The sequence below is a fragment of the Haemaphysalis longicornis genome, unplaced genomic scaffold, assembly GCF_048455015.1.
Source record: "Haemaphysalis longicornis isolate Haplotype H1 unplaced genomic scaffold, Haemaphysalis longicornis Haplotype H1 scaffold_7, whole genome shotgun sequence".
Taxonomy (NCBI): Eukaryota; Metazoa; Arthropoda; class Arachnida; order Ixodida; family Ixodidae; genus Haemaphysalis; species Haemaphysalis longicornis.
Genome location: NW_027526422.1, coordinates 97,555,378 through 97,581,287, shown reverse-complemented (window position 1 = coordinate 97,581,287; position 25,910 = coordinate 97,555,378). Strand labels below are relative to the sequence as shown.

Genomic DNA, 25,910 nt, shown 5'->3' with positions numbered 1-25,910 from the left:
AATGAAAGGCCGTCCACTGCCTAGATGGAACATGCAAGATAGAGAACAGAATCCGGCTTTCACGGGATTGTATCATGACATGAATTCTATTGAGGAGTGCTTCTACCAATGTTGCCTCGTAATAATGAGAATCCACAACTCGTAATTTCATGCAATACACTGAAACTTGATTGTTATAATGTTTCTGTACATTTTTAACACCTAAAATTCACGACAAACACTTTAAACTCTTGTGAAAAGATAGGGCCATTGGTTATCTCCCAAAAAATCAAGGGTTTTCAAGGACCCGTTAAAAACTCCAGGACTTTCCAGGCCTTGAAATTTACACTTCTAAATTCAAGGGTTTTCAATGTTTTCAAGGACCTGTGCGAACCTTGTGAATGCATGTAATTGAACTGCGAGTGGGATTGTTCCCTCAGCCTGAGCGAGGCTTACTGCAAAATGTAAAGTTTTAAATAAAAGTAGTTCTTGGATTTAAATATTTTCTCCCCATGTCAATCTCATGTCTTTTGTACGTTCCCCTGAAACCCCATGCCCTCCTAGTGTCCTGATGACCTCATACACAAGTGAAGAAGGCTGGATATCACAAAATCTTTTCGGTCTCCTCGCACTGTCCGGGTGGCCAGGTGGTTCGTGCACTGACCCGACTGCTTCCCTTCCCCCTTACACTTGTCGAGGAAGATGGCGACGTTCTTGTCCCGGCGCAGGGCCTCGCGGTTGCACTCGTCGAAGAGGGCCAGCAGGGCGTCCAGCAGGCTGTCGCGGCTCGCCAGGTGCCGGCTGGGCAGCGAGCAGCTTCCCCGACCCAGCACCAGGTGGTTCAGCTTGGTCGAGCGCACCGCTATGGGCTCCCGGGAGGCGGGCGCCCCCCCACCACCACCACCCATCTGGGCCATCGCGTCGTCCTCAGGGCCTGCACACAGATTGATTGATTGATTGATTGTGGGGTTTAACGCGCCGACGCAACGCAGGCGATGAGCTGCGCCGTAGTGGAGGGCTCCGGATTGATTTTGACCGCCTGGGGACCTTTAACATGCTCCGAAATCTCGTACACACGGCCGTTTTTGCTTTCCGCCTCCATCAGGTAAGTGGCCGCCACAGCCGGGAGTCAAACCCGTGTCCTCGTGCTCGGCAGCACAACACCTTAGTCACTGAGCTACCGCTGCGGGTGGGCCTGCACACAGACACATCAACCGGTGACTCAGCAACTGACCAATGACACGGTGGTCCAGTGGCTAAGAAGTTCAGCCCGAGGATGCAAGTTTTCATCCCGGCCGCAGTGGCTTTCAGATGGAGGCGAAAAGCGGAAACGCCCGTGTGTTGAAATGTCGGCGCACGCTAGACATCCCCAGGTGGTCAAAATGAACCAAGAGCCCTCCCCTACTGCATGGCTCATAGCCCAGGCATAACTTTGGCATGTTAAGCACCTCAATTCAATTTTTTTTCCTTTTCAACTGGTGACAGCAAAAGCTTGGCACGTTGCACTCTACAGAAGCTGCTGTGAACGCGGACCTCTCATTTTAAATCTGCACGCCATGTACTACTGCACTGGGGCTTCGATAGCCAGGTATCAATTTTTTTAACTGTTGTCACCCAGTGCCTGACACGCCATGCAAACAGTTTGCGCCGCCCGCATTAAATTCTTGCTCCATAAGACAAACCGAGAAAAGGGGCAAATAATACGAAGGGGACACCGGTGTTTCCTTTTCTTTTTAATTTCCAACCTGATTGGCCGGCTAGGAAATCGGCCACTGGCGTCTTGTAATCCTCGCTAGTTAAACAAACCATAATACTCTCGCGACTTTTGCTATCACGCCGTTACCCTAGATGTCTTCTTACGTGGGCATCGGTGGCTTCACGAGTGATACAAGCGCCTGCTGATAAGTCAAACAGGGCGGGTACGATGAAGTACACTGAATTCTGTGGACAGAGGCAGCAAAGAGACCTTTTATACAAAAAATTACGCCCCGCACCGACATGATCTGTAAACGACGCTGCTGCTCGGCCGCAAATATCAGTGCGGTGTGCCTGCGAAAAAAAACTATCGGCAGTGTAACTCAAAAGGGGTAATCAGAAAATGCTCCCGAAGAGTACGAACAGGGAGCTTAGTACACAAAGGGAGGGGTCTTCGCGTATAAACAGCAATGCAAATTAAAAAAAACCGCGCCAATGACAGCAGGCACCGCATTTACGGGGCAAAAAGTTACTTTAAGTGACGGTGAACGTAAGTAACCCCGCACATCCGAATCCGAGCACCCACGTACCTTCGCTTTCGGGTCGTGACAAGTTCCATAGAGGAACGGCCGTGCCGCCTCCGCGACCGCCTCTTCGCCTTCTATAAATGGCAATCGATAGGCGAAAGTTAACGAAACTACAACAGCCGCCTGTAACAAAAATCGGTTCCTTAATCCTTTTTGCCGAGTTTAAAGGGTTAACAGGTAAGCACTGAGGGGAATACTGGAACGTCTAGAGCCAATGTCACCGGTCAAGATTTGAAACGGCGACCATTCATTGCAACGGACGCGAAAGCGAGAAAATTAAGCGCCAAGCTCTCGACGCCACATTTTGCGGCGAAAATTAGCGTTAACTAGACTAACGTAGAGTTGAACTTACGCTTGTGAGCGACAGGTGGTAGTTAATCCATCGAAGGGAGCGGTTTCTTTGAAGTTACCGCGAGGTTAGTGGTCAACGGTGCTCAAATAATTCAAAAGTCAAAAAATACGATTGTTTATAGCCAGTGTTGCTTGTACAATGATACGAATTCCGCTGCTATTTACTAAAGCGACTAAAGGCTTGCAGTCTTTTGATAATGATTATGCAAGACAAATACGATAGTCAACTTCAAGCTTAATTTTCGTTTTTACTGCAGCATTTATTATTTGTAGTAGTGAGATCGAGAACTCTAGCTTTATTTTGTTTAGAATCCCAAAGCATGAGGAGTCAGTTTCCGATTGGTCGGAGGCTGCGTGACGACAAAATGACGTCGCTTTTACAACTTGTGACGTCGCAACACACCTGGCGAGAGAGGAGGAAAGCACAGAAAAAAAAGTTGCGCGTGCGCGTGGCCGCTTTTGCTTTGTGCGCTTTTCCGGCGCGTCGACCCTCCCTCTCGGCCGCCCCAGGTAGCAGCGGACCCGGCAGAGCACTTGCTCGGAGCAGCTGCAGTCGAGTGCCAAGAGCGTCAACGTTCGGGACGTCCGCGCTGGCGCTGTGGCATGGCTTCGTGAGGGACGCGCGCGCGTCTTTTCGTTCGGGCGCCGGCGACTCGCGCAAGGATATACCGAAACACTTTCTGCACGGACTGATTGGACATGAAGCACGACCGCAGAGGCATCGCTGTGTGGACTAAACGGCAGCATTCCGACGGTGCTTGAGCTGAGTGATCGCTGACAGCTTCGGTGGCATGGTGCCGCCTCAAAACATTTCATCGCGACATCGTCTACTAGAAGGATACCATCGGCTGCGGACCCAAACAAAACCGAACGTTAGCCTCTAAAAAAAAAAACCTTTATTTCGGATTCTTGAGACTTCGGTGGATTCCGGCGGCGTTTCTGAGTGTGGCTTGTGGTTGTGTTGGTGCGCGCGGCTGTCTGATGCGTGTCTCGTGTGATGTGCGCGTGCCGGCTGGAAGGGATGATGCAGCCGTCGTCCGGTGCTAGTCAATCGCCCATGCTGGGTGAACTCGAGGATTACCTGCACGAGATCAGAGGCCGCGACGTGGTGGCCGATGACGACGAGGCGGATGCCGGCGACGTCTACTCGCAGCTGGCGCAGAAGGAGAAGGACCTCCTCCTGGCCGCCGAGATCGGCAAGGAGCTGCTCGAGCGCAACTCGGATCTCAGCCGACAGAATGAACGGCTCACCGAGGAGTACTCCCGGAAACTCGAGGTGAGTCACTCATTTTATTGTGGGAATGTCAGAAGCGTGACAATTAAGTGAAAGGGCGGCAGAATGTGAGCGGCCGCAACTGTGTGTGTGAACGACCCTACCCGCGCGCGCGTGCATCAACACATGTGTTTGTTTCCTACAAGGCTACTCTTTTGAAGTCGAGAGTTTGACGAACGCTCGTCTGGTTGGGAGGATACATTGAAGAAGCCAAAAACACCGTCCAATGGTTAAAAAAAAAAAAAAACAGAACAGAAGTTTCGGTTCCCGCACGGGAGTTCTGTCACAAAGTTTCTTGTTTTATTGATTGGTCGGTGCCTTTTAGCTTTTTCAAGATTACTTTTGCAAAGGGTTCCCGGAAAGGGCGGGAGCAGGCAAGCAAAGAAGCTTGGCTGCATCAAGCTGAGAACACCAAGAAACGCCTATTTTTGAAGACTTTTCAATACGCACTTTGAATACAACCCGTCATCGACATCTCTGGACCGCTTTACAGCCTCGCCGTAGACTTTTGCAGCCATCGGGAACAGTCTGGTACCGATCACTAGAACACAATCACGATAAGAGAATTGATTCTGCGTAAGCATTTCGACAACAGCAGCGACAACGCTCACCAGTCATTTTAAATATTGAAGCGCGCATGTTAATTATGAAGCACACGCCAAGAGGACCGACCCAATCGGAAGTGCAAACTACACCTTATCACCGCAAACACAACAGGCCTTTGTGCGGGGTGCGCTGCAAATTCTGGGCCATTCCCTGCATGGTTCATTTGTAAGAAGCAACTAAAAAATAAACTGCGAAAATTTTTTTGCGAGAGCGCGCAAACGAATGCAACACCTAAGCGCTCGCAAAACAAAACAATGAATACACACCTATAGTGTTTAAAAAAAAAAAAAAAAACATTCCACCGCGCTTTCTTCATCATCCGGCAATGCAGTTTTGGCATTGCGTTTTAGTCACGCCTCCGTCCTTTTATGCGCGTTCGGCTATTCGCCCAAGCCACCACCTCCCCACAGAACGTGAAAAGGAGTCGGCGAATGTTCAGGAATGCGGCGGGAAGTTTTTTTGTCTTGACGTCCGCTTGCAGTCAGCCGGCGTCTGACATCGTTGCCACAGGGAACGAGCGCCTGCGCCGCGCACAGACAGTGGTATGAGTCACACCTGTGAGGCGGCCTGATTGCCATTATCGTCGCGGTGATTAGCAGGTTGTCTGCGAACCGAGACGTCTGTTTCGCGCCGAGTGCCAACGATCGGTCTAATGTAATGGGCAGTTGTCAACGCATGCCGGTTAGCCCAGGCGAACTGGATTGTAAAAGAGTACTATATATATACAGTGAAACCCCGTCAATTCGGATTTCACGGGACCGCAGAGAATGTCCGAATAAACCGAGCGTCCTAATTATAGCGAGTATAGTCATAACTACTTAAAAATGCTTTAAACGTCACCATTTTTTTATATTTTTAAAAAAGTCAGTTATTCGCGGCGGTGCTGTGCGAGGAAACCACTATCGCGATATTCCTGGAGGTGGTTCAGTCCGCGCACACTGCCCGGCGAAACCATGGGAATTGCTATGCGTTTCTTTTTTTTTTTTTTTTTTGCCTCCGAGATGTACGCAACCTCATTTGTACCTCGTTCCCGAAGATTTTTTTTTTGTATTGTTCTGCTGAGCACAAGGACGCGGGTTCGATTCCCGGCCGCGGCGGCCGCTTTTCTGATGGAGGCGAAAAGCGAAAACGCCCGTGTGTTCGAGATTTCGGCGCACGTTAAAGATCCCCAGGCGGTCAAAATTAATCCGAAGCCCTCCACTACGGCTCGCCTCATCGCCTGTGTAGCGTCGGTGCGTTAAACCATACAATCAATCAATCAACGAAGTTTTTTTTTAGGTGCGCCACTGATTTCCGCTGCGAATCCAAATTAGCTGAAGCGTGGCTGCGGCGGAATCCGCAGCTGTTTGCGAACCTGAACTCAGTGAGGAGTCAAAATTAACCGCATTGCGGCCGGATCTGTCCAAATTAATGAGAGTTTTCAGCTAGAGAACGATGCCGCATTTGAACGGGACCACACACCGCATCCGAATTAACCGAAATTCCGAATGAACGGCGGGCGAATCAACGGGGTTTTACTCTATAGATAATTTGTCTGCTTTTCTTGCAACTGCTAGTCAGCACCCATCTTTATCTGGGCAAGACGACGGATTAGAAAAAAAAAAGCAATCCGCAGTAAAATATGTGCATGCGAAGGCTATGTTTGGCCAAGTTGAAACCCCTGTCATGCACGCTCGACACGATTTAACCCTAACGCGGCATCATGCGAGCTCGTACGTCATTGTTTTCTTGCTTTTTTTTCCCCCACCGACTCTTGCATCGGAATGCGCTATAACCGTGATGCGTGCGACGATTTTGTGCGGTCACATTTTTCGGATCGCTCTGTATCGTTGCTGCGACGGTACAGAACCAATTTGTCCAGTTTCGAAACAAAACTATGGTGAAGAAAAAATTAGACGGGCTCGTTGAGGCTCTCGTGTACGGCGCTGCCACCGTAATCGTCGGTCGATGCTTTGTTTACGTTCGGCGAGCCACTGTGTTACCGTGGCAACGAGTGGCGTTAAATGCCCGCCACGTGTCCGGTGGATTGTGGATCGTTAACCTTGATGGGCAGTGTAGAGCGTGGGAAGAACGGTTCTTCCGCACGCCAGTTCGTGGAAATCCCAAGGCCAGTAGTGGTTGGGGCGGTTGGGGTCAGTAGCGCCATGTGGAGCGGGCGCGTTAGATCGCGAATTCTGCAGTGTTCAGGAAATAATGGCATCCTTGATTTTCGCACCAAGTCTTAGCAAAAGAAAAATATACCGGCAGCCATTACGCGGGTATGTCATATAAACTAAAATACTATATAGCATATTAGCCGTCCTATCATCATCATCAGAAAGAGATGTTTTACTGTTCAAGGGCAATTAAGATGTGTTGTTGCGTGGCTGACAGTCGTATTACCCATCAACAAACTCACACATTCAATAATCGTGGCGCCCCCCACCCCACCGGCTGTGCAGTAGGCAAAAATTCAGTGAGAAATAGTTCTACAGTTATACCGTCAAATTAAAAGAATCGTATCTTGGGGGAGGATGGCGGAAAGAGGGTGTGTAAAGGGGTGAAGGGCTGGGCAGTGTCGCTGCAAACAATGCATCTTGCCATTGAACGATAAAATATGTAGTGTTGCTGATGATAGCACGGCTATTGTGCTATAGCATCCTAAGTGATGTGAAGCATAGATTTATGTAGTAGCCGATGGTATTGCTTCCTAAGATTTGGGCTTCGAGTCAAGAATGCGGCACTTAGACGGCGAACATCAGAATTCTTTTTTATAACCCCTCATATCCCCCGCGTGAAGGGCCAAAATCACGGGTAAAATTTTTGCAGCGCTTCCGAATATGGAAGCTGCGGTGCCGCCTAGTAGGGTAGGCTGCAGTGTTCACTAAGAAACGCGACGTTGCCAGAAGTTTCTTTCGGAATGCAGAGAAGCCTTCACTTTATTTCTTTTAGGGGCGAAGCCTCATAGGGACTCGGGCCGTTGGCGTCTACTGTCGTCGTCGTAATCGTCGTCTCATGCAGCCATGGTACTAATACACTGGGATACTCTTTTAAGCCTCGCGCTGGAACGCTTCGTAACGCGTACTAACTAAAAAAAAAAAAAAACACCGGTACACTCATTTGCCAACGCCTCGTGCTTCAAAGACAACAGACTTAAGGAAGGCTGTACTTCTACCCCACAACAGTTTCAACACCGTGGACAAAAACGCAAAGGCGCGAAGAATACACTCCTACACTGCATGCTTCGCCCCTCCCGTGGTTTCACGTTAGTGGAGATGGCCCGGGATTTCTTTGGCAATCAATTCAGCCTCCTTCCTTCGCAGAGGGGGTTTGGGTTCCCGTACCGTTACTCGTGTCATCGTGACTCGTTTCTCAGCCGTGGAACGTCCCGAAAAGAAGGGCTGCTCGTACGTGGCAGGCCTTTCTTTCTCAGAGTCAACCCCCGCGAATTTCGGCACATCACACCAGAGCCGCGATGCGCGGCCTCTGCCTTTATATCGGCACCCCTCGTTCGCCGGGCCGGCCCGTCCAATTACATTAGTCTTCGGGGTCGCCGCACGCATAAGGGAAGAAGCGCCGGCAACGCTTGCACACAACAGGGGCCCTTGCGAAAGCGCTTTTTCCACTTACCACGGTGACGACAGGCCTCGCCGTCGATGATGCCGAGCGGCTGAAGAGCCGATACCCGCGGGGTGTCTTCGCCACCGAGCGCTGGGCCGTTAATTAGCTGCGCGACGGCCTCGGCGACCGTTGGTCATGCAGGGACAGACTCTGCTCTGTTCCACGTCGCGTGAGCTTGATGATGATGACATAAACGAGTTTTCCACGAACCCAACTCTTTCTATTCTTTTTCTGTGATCCACGAAATTATTTCAAGGTGGAAAACAACACCCGCTGCAGCGACGTTATGGCAGGTTTGCAGCCAATTAAAGAAAGATAATAAACAGGGTGATAACACCAAGAAAAATAATTTTTGAGGGAATAGCCAATTGATAGAATAAGAAAAAATAAGTACCCATACGAAAATACTTGAAGCCTAATTGCCGAATCAGTCAATCACCACTATCACTTATTAAATTCATGAAGTAAACTTTCCCGACTATAGATAGTTGGTAGTCGGGAACGCTTATCTTCACGTACCGCGTACCCACCGCGGGGATTGACCCGGGATATCGCACCGCACGTAGCCGTAACGATGACGGTGTAGTCGGCCGGGACGAAGGTTGTTAAGTAGCCAAAAAAGCAAAACAAAGCAAAAATGCTGAGTAATCGTCGCTTAATAGGCGACGTATACACCCGAGTCATTCAGACGAACACGGTCAGAGACCACCTTGTTTCAGGCGTGCGTTTGGTTTGAACTGGTCTTACCGAAATGTCTTTCGCTTCACGTTTAGCGTCATAGCCAGTCCAAGGGATCGGTTAGGTGCCACGGGAGTGATAATTCTATTTACGTACAATAATACCAACAAGTTTTGTACTGGGGTACTAAGCTGTCTTTCGCTTAGACTCGGCCCCTACAATGACCTCCTTCGTGAAGTTGGCTTTTCTTCATAGTGCGCGTGCTTGCAGAGAAACGCGCTTTACAGAACTCAGCGTAATTGTTTTCGGCGCACACGGACAATACTAAGACACGATACACTGTAAATCCTCCGTTCACTGCTGCTGCTGTTGGAGAAATTGCAAAAAATAACTCCTTAATCCGCAGTGGTCAGTGTCACCAAGTGTGTTAGCAAATAAAGCTTGCCCTTCCCGTTTAGCGTGTGATTCCGATCAACGTTCATCGACATTTTGCGTAGTCATCGCCCTTGGCGAAAAATAAGGCCCTCGCCCTGTTTCCTTCATAGGTTTCCTGGCCAGCCAATCAGATTGGAAAGGGGAGGGTCAGGGTTGATGTCTTTTCACGAGCGTCCCGTTTTCCTTTCCAGCTTTTAACAGCGGAGCTGTTTAAGCTTGAGCTCAGTACGGTGGCGTTAGCACAAAAATACCCAGAAGAAAAACTCCTCCTACACGATGCACCCGGCACAACCTTCGAGCAGCTGCGTAGGCAGAGCCAAGCCTCGCCTATAGCGCGCGCCGGCACCGCTCTACCTTCGAGAACACTCTGCCCAGCGTTTGTGCGTGATCTGTCGCGTGCTCTTCTCCTCGCCAGTTCACGTGCGTTCGCGATTGATGTGAGAAGCACGGAACAGCTGGCGCTACAGACGTCGAGTTCGCGAAGCCTGTTGCTGCCGGTTCTAGCCCTGGCTAACTCGGTCCACTTTGGGAGGGATGTGAAAGGCTGCGGTCAAAACGACCCGGGCCTGTCAGTCGTGGAGAACTTTCCGCGGCAAGTTCGGAAATCCACTAAAGAGGTGCAACAGCCGGGTTACCGACGAAGGGAGAGATGGGGCGACAGAAGAGCGCACTCGCGGCGCGAACGCCGCCGCGCCGCTATATTGGAGACTGGATGGGACGACTTCGGTCCTATCCCGAATATCGCGCCGATGAAGGGGCGACGAAACGTCAGCGAGTTGCAGAAGATCCGGCGTTACGAGCTCGCGTACATTGTCCATACTTTAACGACCGAGTGTTCATTGCTCGTTAGGGTGCACCACGCAGAAAACTTGACCGATTCTGGAAGCATCACCATACATGAAGTGAGCAAAACCGAGAATAAGCGAGGTGTGGCCGCCAGCTCCGCTGTTTCTCCAGGCTTGCATCACTAGTGCAAACGGCGCCAATTTTAAAGCGCAGCTTAGTGTGCTCACCGACGGCGTCTGTAACGCGAAAACGGCCTGCAGGAAAGCCAACTTTCTCTGTCGATGATTGTAAGGTCCACTTATGAGTTAGCGGCCAGGTGCCCGGGCTGCGCGTGAGAACGCGCCGCTCTGTCTGGCGACGTAGCACTGCCGACACTGCGCTGCAACCACCGCTAATTCGTCGCGGCGTGCGCGGGAGACGGATTGTCTGGCCCTTCGCATTCCTCAAGGATAATCCCCCATTGAGAGGGCAGACGGCGGCGCCGGATTCCAGGAACGCCTGCCGGACCCGCTGGGATTACCAGCGTGTCTCTATTGTTGTCGCGCCCTGGTCAGCATGACGCACTGTCGCCGTCTTTCGTTTTCGCCCCGCGGGGTCGCTCGAACTTGCTCGTCTACGAGCGTGCCGTTGACCCGAAGGTGGCGGCGCCTCAATGAATATTCCGTGGCGTGCTGAGTGACAGCTGTGGCGTGCTGAGAGACAAGGAGTCTCGACCGTTAACGCTAGGTTGGGATTTGTGAGCCCCCTAGTCGAGGTTAAGATCGCGTCGGAGGTTAAGGGTGCAGCGCCGCACCGGGCAACTAGACGGATCTTGCGGCGAGACAGGGTCTCGGCCGTTGTTTCTCGAGCGGTTTGTGTACGCTCCGAGAGTAGGAGAGTTAGACGGAGTTGAGGAGCTCGAGTGATTTGTGCGCACTCGGAGCTAGCGTCTAGCTGAAGTTTGCAGTTTTTCTTTTTATTACTCATGTACCCAGTTTTCATACTGTAAATAGCTGTACATAAACTTCCGTTTCACTTAATCAACTTCAACGCCTCGAGTTCGTCAATTCGACCGCCATCTCCAAGAACTTCAACACCATCACCCAGCCAGCCTCCTGCCAAATCAACCGGAGGCCGGGCGATTGGGTTCCTGATCGACACCGGACTTCGGGGAAACGATCGTTTCCCCGAAGTCCGGTGTCGGAATCGAATCCGGTGTCGGAATCAGTGGCTGGAATCGAACCTGGGTCTCTCGCGTTACGAAGGCGGGGTCTATCCGATTGCTCCATTTCGACTTTCTTTTTCTTTCTTTATTACATGGGAGAATACGCTCAAACGTGACATTACGAGGACTACATAATTAAGCAAACAAAAGAATACACTGAAGTTAGGAGAAACACAAATACATCAAAATTCAGGCAAACACACACAGGCGTTCAAAAGAGGGAACCAGTCAGGTGGTTGGTCATAAGAATTTATACACACTATGTACAAATGCCACAGTTTCTCGGAAATATGACTTTGTTGATCTTTGTGGCGCAGCATGCCTATCACATAAGCGACATCGCCAGAGACTGCATAAACCAATCAAAGCAAACATGTCGATGTGGTCGAAGCGGTTTGGAAAACTCGGACGACAACGAAAGACTCCTTCACGAAAAAGCTTCGCGTTCAACCATCGTCGTCTTTGGACGGAAGGGTGCATGGTTATTTTTTGCGTACTTAGTTTATGAACTAATCAAGCCGAAGAAATGTCCTGTGACTACTAACACGTGACTTTAGGGGAGGACAGAACCCCCCTTGCCGTCCCTTCGAACCACGAAAGCGAAGGTTTTTCCAGACTGCTGCTGTGTGCGAAGTTGGAGAGCAAGGCACTGTTTTCTTTTCTACTTAATTTTTTAAACGCGAAGGTAGCAATCTTGAAAGAAGTGAGAGGTTAGTGGAAAAGAGCCCTGCGCGCGAATTTCTCGGAAAGTGTTGTCGTCTGCACCGGAAGGTGTGGTCAGCCCGGGACGGAAAATCTACGTGAGGAAAAAACGAAAGTGTACGCTGGACAAAACCGATCGAGGCAGCTTTCCTAAAAAATTTAAACAAAAACCAGACCTATATACTAAACGGCTTCGTCCGCAGTGTAGAACGGAAACTATAACCAGCGAATGACTCTGCTATAACCAGAGTCCTTCAATGCTTTCTGCTATAACTGAGAAAGTTCTCGCGCGGCATGCACAAAATCTAGTTTATATAAACAAAATGATGTGACCGTGCGAAGGAGGGGGAACGGAAGGTGAAATCAAGTGAGATCGTGGGTGCTCGAAGCAGGAGCAGTGTTTTCTTTTTCGTTCACCCCCCCCCCCACACACACACACACATTTCTTTTTTGTTTTTGTTGTTCCTGTCCGCACCTTTATTTTTCTCTCTTGCGCCGCGCGTACACAAGCACCCACTTCTTCAAGGATCGTTCTTGTCTAGAATCGCCTGGAAAACCCGAGCACTTGGGTGCTTGGGTCGTGTGTAGCGAAACCCATAGAGTGCCGGAACACGACGACGCGATCAACCTCCGGCTGTAATGCGCCTTCCGCCCACTCAACGTTTTCCTTTTCTTTCTTTCGGCTTTATTTTGCGCCCCGCGTTCCATCCGGACATATTCGCAGCGTGCATTATTTATTTCTGTTTTTGTCGCGTTTCTTTTGGGCGCGCTCTAGAAGCAGCTGGCTGCCGCCGTTTCCCTCCCAAACACACGCCTTGGGGCTAACCTTATGGACGTCCGGTTTCAGGCCCCCAGCGGGCCGAGATCCCGCCTTGATGCCAAGGGGAGAACTGGAAGAGGATGAGGAGGAGGACGGGAGGGGGGGAAAGCATACGTTGTGATCACGGTGGGGTGGAAGATGACGTAGGCAAGGGGGATTAAAGTGCGGGGAATATGGGCTCCGGTTTTCCCCGCTTTTCACTGTTTAGGCCAGTTTCACTTTAAATTTTTGTACTTAAAGAAAGAAAAGAACCTTTCAGGTCGCTTTCACCGTCCCGCACGTACTTCCGTTACCGTAGAGCGAGGGGAAAGACCCGTAAGGATGGTTCATTTATGGCGGATGCGTGTCCTACGGGTATTTCGTACAAGTTTTTGTTGCGCATGCGTAGAGTTTTTTTTTTTTTTTTTCCAGGCTCTTTCCGACATGGCCTCTCGACATGGCCTTCAAGTTCGCGTACCTTTTGTGCCGTTTTTTTTTTTTTTTTTAGTTTTGTGTTTCATTTATACCTCCCGCCGTCGATCGGGGAACCATAAAGCGCATGCCGCGTAAGCGCATCTGGCGAGCGGTATTTCCCCGGTGTCCGCCGGGTGCGTTGTGCGATAGACTGTCTGCCGCCGCCGCTGCAGGGCATCGGACGTTTTTGCGGCGCTTCGCTTGAGCGCGTTCGGAGGGGCAGACGGAACGTAGGAAACGGGGGCGCCGCATGACAGCAGTTTCTAAGTGTCAAAAATATATACGCGCGCGGTAATAGCGCCGGGCCGGTGTGATGGAGCGCAGCGCGCCAACAGCTGACGACAGGGGCTGCGCGCCGGTCGTATACGAGCGCGTGTGTGTGTGTGTATACAATCGCGCTCTATCGCTTTGTCGGAACAGCTGCTCAACCGGGCCCTTGTGTTCGTACGTGGAACGCAGCCGTAGGCGCATTCCAGGGAACTCTTCGAACGACGAGACGAAAGCTGCAGAGGACTGGGGCGATCCTGTTAGTGCTAGCTATTATCGCTTCCTTCCTGGCCCCATTGTCACCACGTCCATCTATTTCAATTCTACCTTTCACCACAGACATTCGAATCTGCTCGTGGGCGCCAAAGCTCGCTAGTGCTACCTTGCGGGGATTTTGTGTGTGTGTGTGTGTGTGTGAGCTGTGCACAGCAACGTAACATACCATTAAAGCTGTTGTCTCTTTGTTCGAGAGGGCGTTCAAGGCCCATAACTACAGGTTTTTTTTTGTTTTATAAGATACGCGTTGTACTTTACCCATTCCCTGGCTACCAGAGAGAGAGAGAGATTGGACCATGATGCGTATAGCCACCAGTAACAGGCAGCCTTTAGAATACAAGCTACGATAGAAACCCCGGTATTCGTTCGCGCATAGCAACGTATACGTTTGCAAGCGCCCGGTAGTATCCGGGAATAACAAAACGTTTAGCTTATCGTTCCTCACGAGATATATGAATATACCGCGTCGACGCGTCGCGTATACGTGGCAATTTCCTGCGAAGCAGTCGCCGACGTGCAATCGACGTTTACAGGCCGCTCTTCCTACTGACGTGACTCTTTCGTCACTCGTCTCTGAAGGATTTATCCCCGGGGATGTCAGCCCTCGGCACTCTTAGTTCAGTTGATAAGCTCTATATCTTCTCTGGCCGTCGGTTTATGGTCCATAAAAGAAGCACCGCATCTCCTCATCATGCACTCACTCACTCGCTGACTTCCTTCGGGGCTGCTTTTCAACTCCAATTTCCGATCTCGCGCTCTCTCTCTTTCTCTCTCCAATTTAATAGACTGTGCAACCGCAGTTTGCCGGGGTGGATACTTTGATCACGCACAAAATGGCGACATGCGACGAATAGGAAATCCAAGGTGTAAAGTAGACTAAACCACTGGCATGCGAAAGACAGAGTGGGGAATTTTATTGAAATGAAAAAAAAAAAAAAAACACAGAAAGGTCGGCCTGATGGTAGTATATCTGGCCAGCTATTCTGTGTGTGGGAAGGGAAAGGGGAGGAAAGAGCGTGGACAGAGGACGAGAGAGATGAAGATGGCGGAGAGATGAATGAAGGGCTATGTATAGAAGATGCCTATACCGATACGGTGTATGTGTTAAAGTTAAACCGGACGGGCCCCAAGAAAAGAACAAAAGGGCATATATGTTACGTGTTCGTGCCGCCTCAAGGCCAAACCTTCGTATAGTGCCCGTGCAAATGCTTATTTATATAGGTTAGTTGCTCGATTTCTGGTCTTCTTGCTTCATTCGCACTATCGTATTGAGATGTATAAAACCCTACAACTCTGTATTACGCTACAACTCTGTATAAAACGCTACAAGTTAGCTGCATTTTGCTCACATTGTTTTTCTACCTCGCAGTCTCATGGGGCGAAGCCGGTGCGGGAGAGGCTGGTTGGGATGAGGGAAACAGGGCGTATTGTTGCCCTTTTCCTCCCTACATTCCAGCATTGTAGTCTACAGGAAAGCACAAAATCTGTGCAGGCAATTATGGGACTCTTGCGTCGATGAGCGATGAGCATTTGCGAGTCACGTGTACGGCGCCGCGAGGCAATTAATGCGGAGAGGAAGCCCGAAGCTTGCCGACGTCGCGGTTTTGAAGTCTCCGCCCGGCGGGGCATATGCACCGGGATTCCCTCAAAGTTGCGCGCGTCTACAGCGCAGCGCGTTTGACTGGCTTCAAAAGCTTGTTATTCAAGTTCAAGAGCGAAAACAGAGTAACGACGTGTTCCGGTTAAATCTAGCTACTCTGTACCTGTCCCCGCAGCACGAGGGGAACGTGAAAGAAGATTGTTGTCCGGGCTCCTGTTTGAGAATACTGAGTGTGTGTGTGTGATCAGGGTCTTTCAGTGTTTTAAAGCGGAAGCTTTTGTAGTGGGACCGATGGCGTTCTGTCAGAAGACTAATGCATTTCCTCATAGACCAGTTGGTCGACCAAAAAGCTTTGGTAAGATCTCTAGACACACGGCGCGTGCGTGATTAAACCGGGCTTCCGTTGCGTCAAAACGGGTATACATGAAAATCGCGAAAAGGGAACGGGTCTAGATAAGACAATACACCCCCAGATCGTGAAGAAGGATCTCATAAACCACGTAGCGGTGTACATTTAGGTCGTTCGTATACTATAGATGCGTTTACTGAGTGCGCGAAAAAATAGTCGCATAGATTCGTTCTTCGTTTGCAATTTGGGTGTTCGAAGGTTTGTCGATTGATTGGACGCACTTTCAGTGAGGCTGCAGACGCGCTTTTATATTGCGCGCTTCTCCAAACTCTCTTCAGGAAGGGAAGGTAATTTTTTTTTTTCATTTTTTCATTGAAGGACTCTGGTGTGGTGGAGTTAGTAGCCGCTTGAATATAATTAGTATTTTTCTTCTGTTCGGTGTTGCAGGACACCTCCCTCCCTTTCAGTTTATTGTCGCTCGAGGTTGCATGGCAACACACACAGACACGCAAGCAACAATTAAAGGGAAGCAGAAAAGCAGAGGCGGGGAGTGGGGAACTACAAAAATCGCCCCGAAGAGGACGAAAATCCCTCCCGAAATTTCCGCTTTCGATAAAGTGCGCTCATTCGCGGCGGCGGCAGCAGCCACAGGGGGCCGGGGGCTGTTGCCAGATATCGCCGACCGCGGTGCCTCTCGCCTGCGTGCAGCGTCGCGATGTTGTACTTTCCTCCGCCGCCTGCTTCTACTCCTCGCATCACCTTTTCCTCAGCCGCGTACGCGTTCCTCATTGCCCTCCCTTTCGTCGACTCCCCTCTTCGTAAATTAGCGTAAACTTGCCCGCTTTTTCCTCAAACGCCACGTCTGGGCTGTACGCGTGGCTGCAACGTCTCGGTCCGCTCCACTCTGTTCAGACGGGCCGAGGAAAGGCGCTCTTGTTTTGCTTTCCGGGCTGGGATGCGGCTAGAGAGAGAGGGGGGGACGTTCTTACTGAAAAGAACAAAAAAAGAAGCCGTCGCCTCTCAAAAATAGTCGAGTGAAGCTAGTGCTGCGTTTGACTCGGCGCCGTGTGTAGTGTAATCGTTGCTAGGGGGCTGAGGTTACGTGTCGAGGAAGGCAAGGGGAATGTGCGAAGAAACGGCGGATTAGCGGACAATCGAAGCTGGAAAGCGTTATCGGAGGACGCGCACTAACAGGATGCATTTTTGTCATTTTTTCGGATCTATTTGGTCTACCGATTCCAGGCGACTGTGGATGATACGTCTATATTTATTTACGTCTGGGAGGGATCTGATAGTCACCATGCAACAAACTGTGCTATAACTCGCTTCAAGTCTGTATAGTGCATTCCAAGAGAGATGCGTAGTGTCCTTTTGAGTGTGTATGTTGTTGGCGTAAATTGCCGCCGTTTAACTTGAACTCTTTGCGACAACGTTGATTATTGGTAGATTGCGCAGGCATGAGGCATTGGGATTTCCGTGCATGCCATTACAAGCCGCGTTTGGGCTTTTCGGGGTTGTGCTCTAAAGTTGGGGAATATCCAGAAATCGGCAAGAAATGTTTAGCGAGCAGCTTAATCCGCGTGAAAGTCTTTTCTCTTAAAGCGAAGCTTTATGCTACTACGGTTCCGTGCATTCTTCCGAGCAAAAAGTCCATGCGGCAAAGCCATGATTAGAGCGAATGCTAAGCAGAAAACTTGTTTTATCGAAACTTTCCCCAAAACAATAATACAACAATTGACCGCTAAGACGAGTGCATCATTGCTCTGAGTTTCATTTACTTGTCCTTAATTAGTTGACAGTAAATCAGTTCGCACCTAAATTTGTTCAAAATTTTGGTTTGAGTGCCAAACGGCATGGTAATTTTCCTTCAAAGACGGCCGGAATGATTCCTGATTTTTAGACCTCTCTTCGGCGTATGGTTTGTAGCGTGAAAGTTTCCCACATTTAAACTTTGACTTGTTCGCGTTATATGTGCTCACCGAAAATCTGTGGATCTTTAAGATTGCGTGAGCATTTCTTCCCCCCTTTCGCAAATACGAGGTTCTGCCCGATGCGCGCGCCTTGCTCCGGGCTTATACTAGCCCGCAGCACGTCGTTTCTCGCACGCCCTTCGTACACCGTGCCAAGCACGCTTTGCGTTCGAAGCGTTTCAGTGGTCGCATTTCCAGCGACATTGGCTGACGGTAGCTCCTTTCATTGCTGACATCGGAATATAATCGACGTCGTTTTCATTCCATCCGGTTCTGCGCCTCCTCGGCGCTTCACTCGCTTCGCACCCCATTTTACGCTAGGGCACCGGCTGACGGGCGTGTGGGAGGCAGCGCCATCTGCGGGGAAACAGCGCCTCGACTTAACGTCACTCGTCTCCGCACGCACTTCGTTTTATGAGTTGTTGTTGTAATCCTTTATTTTTGAACAACGCAGGATTACACGAACGTCTTTAGTGACAAAAAAAAAAAAGGACTACGAGTGCGCCCATTCCCCTTCCTATCCCCTACTTATCGCCTTCCCCTTCTTTTATCCACACTCCCCCAATGCAGGGTAGCAAACTGGGCTCTACACCTGGTTAACCTCCCTGTCTGTCCATTTGTTTTTACCGTACCCCAGCCGTTCTTCTGTCGTTCCCTGTCCGCGGATCGGCGGCGTCCGATTTTTACCGATGTGCGCCATTTCGTGCAATAATAGATACTTTTCGCTTTGTCTATTATATCACGCGCAAATTCAAGTGCACGTGTGTTACTGTGTTTGAATAGTAAAAATACTTTTTTTCTGGAAGTACTTGCATGCTGTGATATATATCACCACTAGTAAATCACTGTGGAGGAGAACATGATGCAACCCACAACACCACTATAAAGCCCACTTCACTTCATCAGCTAACTTAACGGACCCAATTCTGAACAGCACTGGACCGGCTTTTAAACAATTGAAATCATTTTGGTATCAGGTTGCTTTCCTAGTGTGAATTTTGTGGATGAAAAGTTGGTTTTCTCATTTTTTTTACCACAAAAATCAGTTATGTCATGCAAGAAACTCCTTCTATCACCTATTTTAGAACGCACACTGCTATCTCATCCCATCACAGTAAGTGCACGCGACAGCGAAGCGTTCGCGACGCGCCACAGTGTTTCCACGTCTGCACAAACGTCATCAAACGCGTCGCCGGTGGGAACAAGCCCCAACGAACGGTACAGTAGTCCAGTGAAATTTCGGTGACACGCGGGCTCTTCCCGATTTCTGCTGTTCTCCACGTGTCCCGCGCCCCCGGAGCGCGCCGCACTCCCACGCCGTCGTCGCCTTCGTCGTTTTCTTCCGCGAAGGGTTTGTCGTCGAAGCCAACGAAGCGTGTCCCACTCGCGAAGTCGTCTAACTGCGCCAAGCGGTACTCGCCAAAATGCGCTGGGAACAACGACGGGCTGCCGTAACTGCGGAGACGACGACGCATCCGCGTTTACCCGGGGAATTCCTTCCGCGTTCCTTTGTTTCTCCAAGGCGTGGGAAGAAGTTAAGCTGCTACCCGAGCGAAGTCCCTCCTTAGTGGCTCTTTGTCGCGTGTTAAACGAAAGTTGTCTAGAGCATATACGCTGCAGCTGTTGTCTGAGTAAATGTACATGCGTGAGAGGACAACTGTTTGCGCCGCTAAATACGGTGATTCTTTTAGGTACGCATTTATTTCCAACTCCAGTCCAGACTTTCCTTTTATGTACCTTTTCTTATTTTAGTATTTACATCTTCAAGTAGCCGCCCAACCATACTTTCGATTGCTGAAAGGGCTGCCAGCAAATTAATTCCCTCATGATTAACGAATCTGCGGGCCTCACTTTGGACGACAGGCGTGGTTCCTCGGTAAAACCTTAACTGGACGCTGTCCGCCAGAAAGCGTACGAAAATAGCGGTCAACAAACCAAGAAAATATCCGCTAACACCAAGGGTTCTTGGGGCTGGCCGATCGCAGGTTTCTGGCACGCCCCAGATAGAGCCGTGAACACAGTGAGTGCCAGCACCACATGGCGGGCACTCTGCCTTCAAGCAGACATTTTTTGCGAACCTCCTTCATCCAAGGCTGCGAGGTCAGCAACATGCATTGACCAGAAAGCCTTCCTGGAGCGTTGTCCTAGTACAATACACGAGACCATGCCCAGTGCTACCTGTAACGGACTCCTCGTTTTGTAAACGTCCGACATCAGAAATCCTCGCGAAAGTGCGAGTGAGGTTGCCAATCACTTTGTGCCAGCCATTGTGCCAGCCTCGCTTTAGTCTAGGAGGTGTCGCGACAGCTTCATTTAGTAGTGACCCACCTAGGCATCCATATCGCGGCTGGCGCGATGCGACAGGCAAGCTGTGCGGCAGGCAGCCAGGCGGTCGGCCAAAGGGCTAACAGGCCCGCGGGTCTAAGCGCTTTGTCCTGCATAGCCTTTTTATAGCGACGCTAATAACCGCGCGCGTGCAGAGCTCGCAACCGCGACGCCGCCGTGCGCGTCGCCCCAAAGGACCTCGGGGGTTTGCTTCTTCCATCTTTATTTGCTTTCTCCCTAACTCCGTTGCTCGCTCTGTCGTCTGGTCGGCGACGGAGCATCACCCATTCGGGGTTGTCTTCTCGGCAAAGAATAATGGCTCGGCGGCAGAGATTGTCTCGGTAGCGGCCACGGCCTCCCCGAAGTCCCCCGTGGTTTATCTGGGCTGCAATAGAAGAGAAAAACGCCGAGTTGTCGGGGGTAAGAAAAAAAATGAAAATGGAGGAAGCGGGGACACTGAGCTGGCGGGGGGCCTGACCAGGCTATAAAACGGTGGCCGCTTCGTATTGTGGCCGAGTATAAATAACGCCGCTGAAGGAAAAGTGCGTATATTTATGGCGGTGCGACAGGGAGCAAACAGTTAAGAGGGCGACAGGAGTGGGCGTTTTTTGTAGGGTGGTAGGCGATGCTCTCCGATCTGCCGCAAGCAGCATACTAAGATATCCGATCTTTGAATAAGCATTCATTGGGGCTGGCAACGCCCCAACTCTTCCAACTTAACCCCTCTTTTTCTCTCTCTCCCTCTCGTTGCTTTGTTCGCTCTCTACATTTTGTCTAAATATACATACGTGTACCCATTGACAAGCACTTCTAAGTGCCTAAGGTGTCCCACTTAACTTGAGCGGAACCTTAAAAAGGGGGAACTACGTTTTCGCACCATTTAAGAAGCTTATGACCGTCAGTGGTCGTTTAAAGCAGAGATGCGCAATGTCAAATCAAAGCTCCTTTCTCCTGAAACGCGAAGCATGCTCCCATGCAACCCGAGTCAAAGTGAAAGTCCAAAATCAAAGTTGCTACGACCATGTCGGAATGGCGCCATCGGAAAGACATCAGCTGCACAACGCGAGAACTCAGGTTCGACTCCCACCCCGCGGGAAGCATTTCTTTTTCACGAGGAGCTCGATTCGCCTTCGCTTATCATCATCGCTTTGTGAGACCCGTTGCGTAAAGTTGGCTTTCCTGCACTGCGTTTTGGTGGCGGGACGGTCGTCATCAGTGAAGCATGGAAACCTTCGCAAAAGCAAATGCGTTCACTCTATATTCACAGAGAACCGTATTCTAAGCAGCCATCTTGCCTCCTTGCCTTGTCCTCTCGTAACCTCTCCTTCTATTCGTCTTTTGAACTATGTTACCGCTTCGACCTTGTCGTTCTCCAACATCCTGCCGACGTCGCTGCGCGTGCCGCAGCTTGAGATATGTTGCGACGAAAAAAAGTTCGTAAATAAAACAAATAAACGCAGGCGTAAGCAAAAATTAGAGCGAAATTTATGTAATATTACAGCCTCTGTACGCGTTCCGATCACAACTGCAGGAGTGAGCCTAAAAAAATGTTTGAGTGAAAGCCCTAAGTACGCGTTCCAATAATGTTAGCGGTAATAACTAACCGAGAGCTAGATTGACCTACAGTAGAATCTCGATAAGCGGAAATCGCGTAAACGCAATTGCCGCTTAAACGGAGCAGTAGCCCGTAAATTGGTTGGTTTAGTATTCAGATAGCGTAAAAAAAACTCTCGATAATCGGAACAAAAGTTTCCGCGTCACCGTGTAAACGGAACCAGAAATGGAACTTCTTGTGAAACCCATTAGCATGGGAATCAGCTTTTAAGGTTCCGGTTGTTTCGTTTTTTTGGGTTTTTTTTTTTTTGTCTTCCTCCATGTTTTTTAAGCCTCGTTGGCCTCGTAAGCCTCGTTGGCCTCGTAAGCCTCGTCTCGTTAGTGGTCAGCCGTGTTAGCGCAACGAATGCAACTAGTTCTTGCTCCAGTCGTTCGGTCTCGATTCAAGACGTGGAGGTTACACGTCTCAGCTTCTGCCGCCTTGTTCGCGCCATTGTGGTGCTATTCACGCTTCATTACCGCGTTGCCGTCTTTTAAATTCGGTGGCTTCTCAGCATTCGTGAAGTTGGGGCCTCTAGCCTCCATGAAGATGCAGTTGCAAGGACTCAAACAAAAATAATTGATGCATTTTGTAGTGCACAGCGACTCATTGTTGCCAAATCAACTTTGTGAGTGCTGTGCCTAAAACTCTCGTAGTTTTCTTGCTTTCTGAAAAACTATCATATATACCTTCACCTTCTAGTGCTTAGAGTTCCATGAAGTGGTATTAAGAGTGTGCACGCACATAAATTTGCACTTTCACACATCCATCTCAGTAAACGGAATTCCTGTTAAACGGAACCAATTTTTTCATTTTCGGTCCCTTGAAGTTCCGTTTATCGAGAGTCTACTGTACTTGAAATAGATCTCTCCAATTTAATTACAATATTATGACCCGCTCTGGCTGGAGCGGTTGTGGCCTACTGGAATTTCACGCTACTCCAATATTTGCGCACTTCCTTAACTCGCGTTCAATGCATTTTCGCAAGATTTCTTGTCATTTAATATGGCTATGGACGCTTCACAACCTTCTAAATTAAAATTTCAGGCTAGCTTTACCTCTTAAAAAGTTCATTAATGTGCTTCAGCTGGTCGCATAAACAAAACGTGAAATCCACGTGTGAGGCTGATTCAACCTAGAGTATATATAATCAGGAAGTGAAACGGCGTGCCGAAGCATCGTAAAAGCGTTATTTGGTTGGGCGAAAAATAAAGTAATCTTCTGGCGAGCCCACAGCAAAGAGTACTCGATTTTTCCTGGTGCAGCTACCTTTAACCATGCATTCGAGTGCAACAACAGTTCAGTGGGACCCAAAGCGAGATTACATCTCTTAACGGCTGGCTTCACATCGCAGAGAGTAACGTGAAAGCGTCAGCCCAAACCGAGCTCGGAAAACTCTTAAGATTTTACTGCGAAGTCAAACCTATAGTCTTACTCGTAACGGGAAACTTCTCGTCCTTGCCACATTAAGACAGCGATCAGTCGTAAAACACACGTAACAGACGGGGAAAGTCCACGAATGCTTCCCGTGTTTCGTCTCACGCAGTTTGCGGCGTAACCATGCGGTTGGCGGGACAAACTGCTCGTTTCCTGTTTTCGGAATTCTATTTTTAACGCGGTCACAGGATCCCACTTTGGCTTTCTATGCCACGTGGTTTGTGTCGCTCCACCTGGAGGGATGAAGTCGCCTGCAGCTGTGAGGAGGGGGAGATTGAGAATTGCCGTTAGGGCGTAACGAAAGAGGTCACCGAGCTTTGCGGCCCGATTGGGGTCTTCTGCGCGCGTTACGTACATACGATACCCAGCAGGCGATGAGTGCGGTGCATGTAGCGGAAAGTTTTCGGATAAGTGATTGCTCCGAGCTATCCGATCCGAGAAGTGGGTCGAGATACAATGGGCCCGTCGCCGTATATTTTAGAGCGAAATGTTCGAAAGGGCGCGCTAGGGCCGCTTCTTGCGACGCAGTCTTGAATGTCGCGCGCTGTGGACTAATGGTTTTGCGACGAGAACCGATGGTGAGGTAACGCGTGCGTTTGTTGAAATAATTGACGTGGCGAACGGGGCCAAAGGAATTTGGGGCAGAGAGCGCGCAGAAAAGGAAGCAACGTAACTGGTGCAAGATTAAGAAAAAAAAAAGATTTCTTGGGGTTGGTGTTTGCGTACGGCAAAAGTTTAACGGGGCCGTTACGGGCTGAGTATAGGCTTCACTTCTTGGCACAATGCGCAGAGCTTTAATTCCAGAGACTGCAACTGTTCTTGCTCAAGAGAGAGAGAGAGAGAGAGAGAGAGAGAGAGAGAGAGAGAGAGAGAGAGAGAGAGAGAGAGAGAGAGAGAGAGAGAGAGAGAGAGAGAGAGAGAGAGAGAGAGAGAGAGAGAGAGAGAGAGAGAGAGAGAGAGAGCAAACGCGACCTTGCATACCAATACCAATGCCTCTTTTGGATACATTCCAAAGGTCGCTCTTTCGGGCCAATCCAGTCCTCCGTCCGCTTCATGTGGATGCGTTTTAGGCTCGCCCGTAATTCATAGATGTTGATTGATTGAGTGATTTTCTCTTATTTTTATCAAGCGTGTGTTTGATAGCATCTGTCGCTCTCCGCCTTTCGGCCCATCCGTCACTCAGCACATAAGCCCCACTTTCTGTTCAGGACAGCTACCCTGCTTGCTCAGAAAGTAATATGCTTTCAAAGAAAGTAGAAAGTAGGAAGGAAAGACCCGTAACCCTTCTGCGTGTTCCGAGCCGTGACCGGTATACGTCACAAGAATCCGGATGAACTCATATAACTTGTGACAGATGTCCGGCTAAAGTTCGTTAAGTATAGTTGGCAATTCTTGTGTGTTTATATACACATTTCAGTATACTGCTCTGCACACGGCGAAAAACGCTGTACGCAATTCGCGAAGTGGTAGCGGAATAGGCATCGCTGCTTGGCCGATTGCGTCGCGGGGGTCGGCAGCTGAGCATGGAAAGTCTCCCTCAATACCTGTGGCAAGGCGCTCTGGGAGTCGGTGCAAATCGGTTTATCAGCGCCGGCCCACACGTCTTATCTGTCCGCTCTGCAAATACCGATTTATCATTATCTCTTCTGTAGGGTTGGCCTCGAACTGCCCTCAGCTGTTGGAGGGGAAAGTGGCAGGAACGAATAAACAAATTAAACAACTAACTTCATACCTCGGACCAATCAGCCTACAAGTGCTCCTTGGCCCCTGGCACACTCCTTCAGCACAACGCAAAGCACTAAAGGCGTTGTTTGAATACCTGGACGAGATCGGCGTCACTGAACTGATTTAAACTACTGAGAACATGACGTTCGTCGAACTGTTCACACAAACTACATGATGCCCGTTTTTTTTTTTTACTTCTTCTCTTCTCTTTCTTCTGCCCTGTATCTATAGGGCCTTTTCTACCCTCCCCTACCCATTCCCCCGCCGAGTAGCATGTCGGTGGTACGATTCCGGCAAAACTCTCGGCTTTCTCCTCTAATAAAGAGCTTTCTCTCTCTCTCTCTACCTCGGAAACTTTTTTTTTAACGGGGTAGGCCTTGCTACACTGCTGTCGTAAGGTGACCGACCAGTGGCCCGCTGAGTGAGCTACAGGTTAAAATAAACAGTTGAATTGCCGAATATTACGGGATTTAGTCCGGGTGTGAGCCAGTACGCTACTGAGATATACGCTAGAAGGATGAGTTCACACAAAACGAAAGCGAAGCGTTTCTGCTTCACTTGTGCACGCACTTTACTTGATGATTAGGTGGGCATGCGTAACGAGCCTCCTTCCGTGCGTTTAAGGTAGCTCTGCCGGTTGTTCGCCGCATATTTTGAAGTCATGTGTCGGACCAACTTTCTCGTCGCCAAAGAACCATTGCCGCTTTACAAACGAAGCGCTTATTAATTAACCGCCTATCAACTGCCCCCGGGAACATGTTTCCTCGTTCGTCTCTGAACTGATAATCTTCCTCCAATTTTTTATTTTCGCTGATAGCAATAGAGGCGAACGTTGAGTGGCGATTGTCAGCCGATGACACGCACGCAAAACGCAGTCCTCGTTGGCTTCCACTGATTCGTTTTTATCGACATACTCGCGGGTAAAACAACCGCGGTGACGACTAATTGCCACCGTCTTCCGTGCATGCGTAGAATACGTAAGTAAAAGCTGAACACTGCATGGGAGGGTACCCTATAAGGGGGGACACATTTGGTGTCCATGCGCGCCGTTCCGTAGCCTGCATGCTGTTCGCAGTGGCGGAAACAGTTTTTGTGAGGACAGAGAAACGTCCTATCCCTCTCTGTCCACCCCTTCCGCCTTTTACTGCTTCCGGTAAAGAAACAAAAGCAGCACGCAGTCTAGACAGCAATTAGGAGG

The 25,910-nt window shown here is 49.7% G+C and overlaps 2 protein-coding genes across 7 annotated transcripts in view; one reads left to right on the top strand and one right to left on the bottom strand.

Annotated features, from left to right (window-relative positions):
- Positions 1–2,766, bottom strand: part of LOC144146145 (citron Rho-interacting kinase-like) — an 81,632-nt gene extending 78,866 nt beyond the window's left edge. For 5 of the 6 annotated variants that reach the window (XM_077678106.1, XM_077678103.1, XM_077678108.1 and 2 more), the window contains exons 1-2: positions 2,614–2,766; positions 668–913 (exon numbers count right to left, since the gene is read on the bottom strand). In XM_077678106.1, coding sequence (XP_077534232.1) covers positions 668–896 — 229 coding nt within the window. In that variant the 5' untranslated portion in view covers positions 897–913; positions 2,614–2,766. Of the gene's footprint in view, positions 1–667; positions 914–2,264; positions 2,516–2,613 lie in introns of those variants that run through there. The other variant, XM_077678104.1, reaches the window with a different exon arrangement.
- A 301-nt stretch (positions 2,767–3,067) lies between these two features.
- LOC144146143 (BICD family-like cargo adapter 1) overlaps positions 3,068–25,910 on the top strand; it is a 188,878-nt gene continuing 166,035 nt past the window's right edge. The window contains exon 1 of the mRNA XM_077678100.1: positions 3,068–3,888. Coding sequence (XP_077534226.1) covers positions 3,610–3,888 — 279 coding nt within the window. The 5' untranslated portion in view covers positions 3,068–3,609. The remainder of the gene's footprint in view (positions 3,889–25,910) is intronic.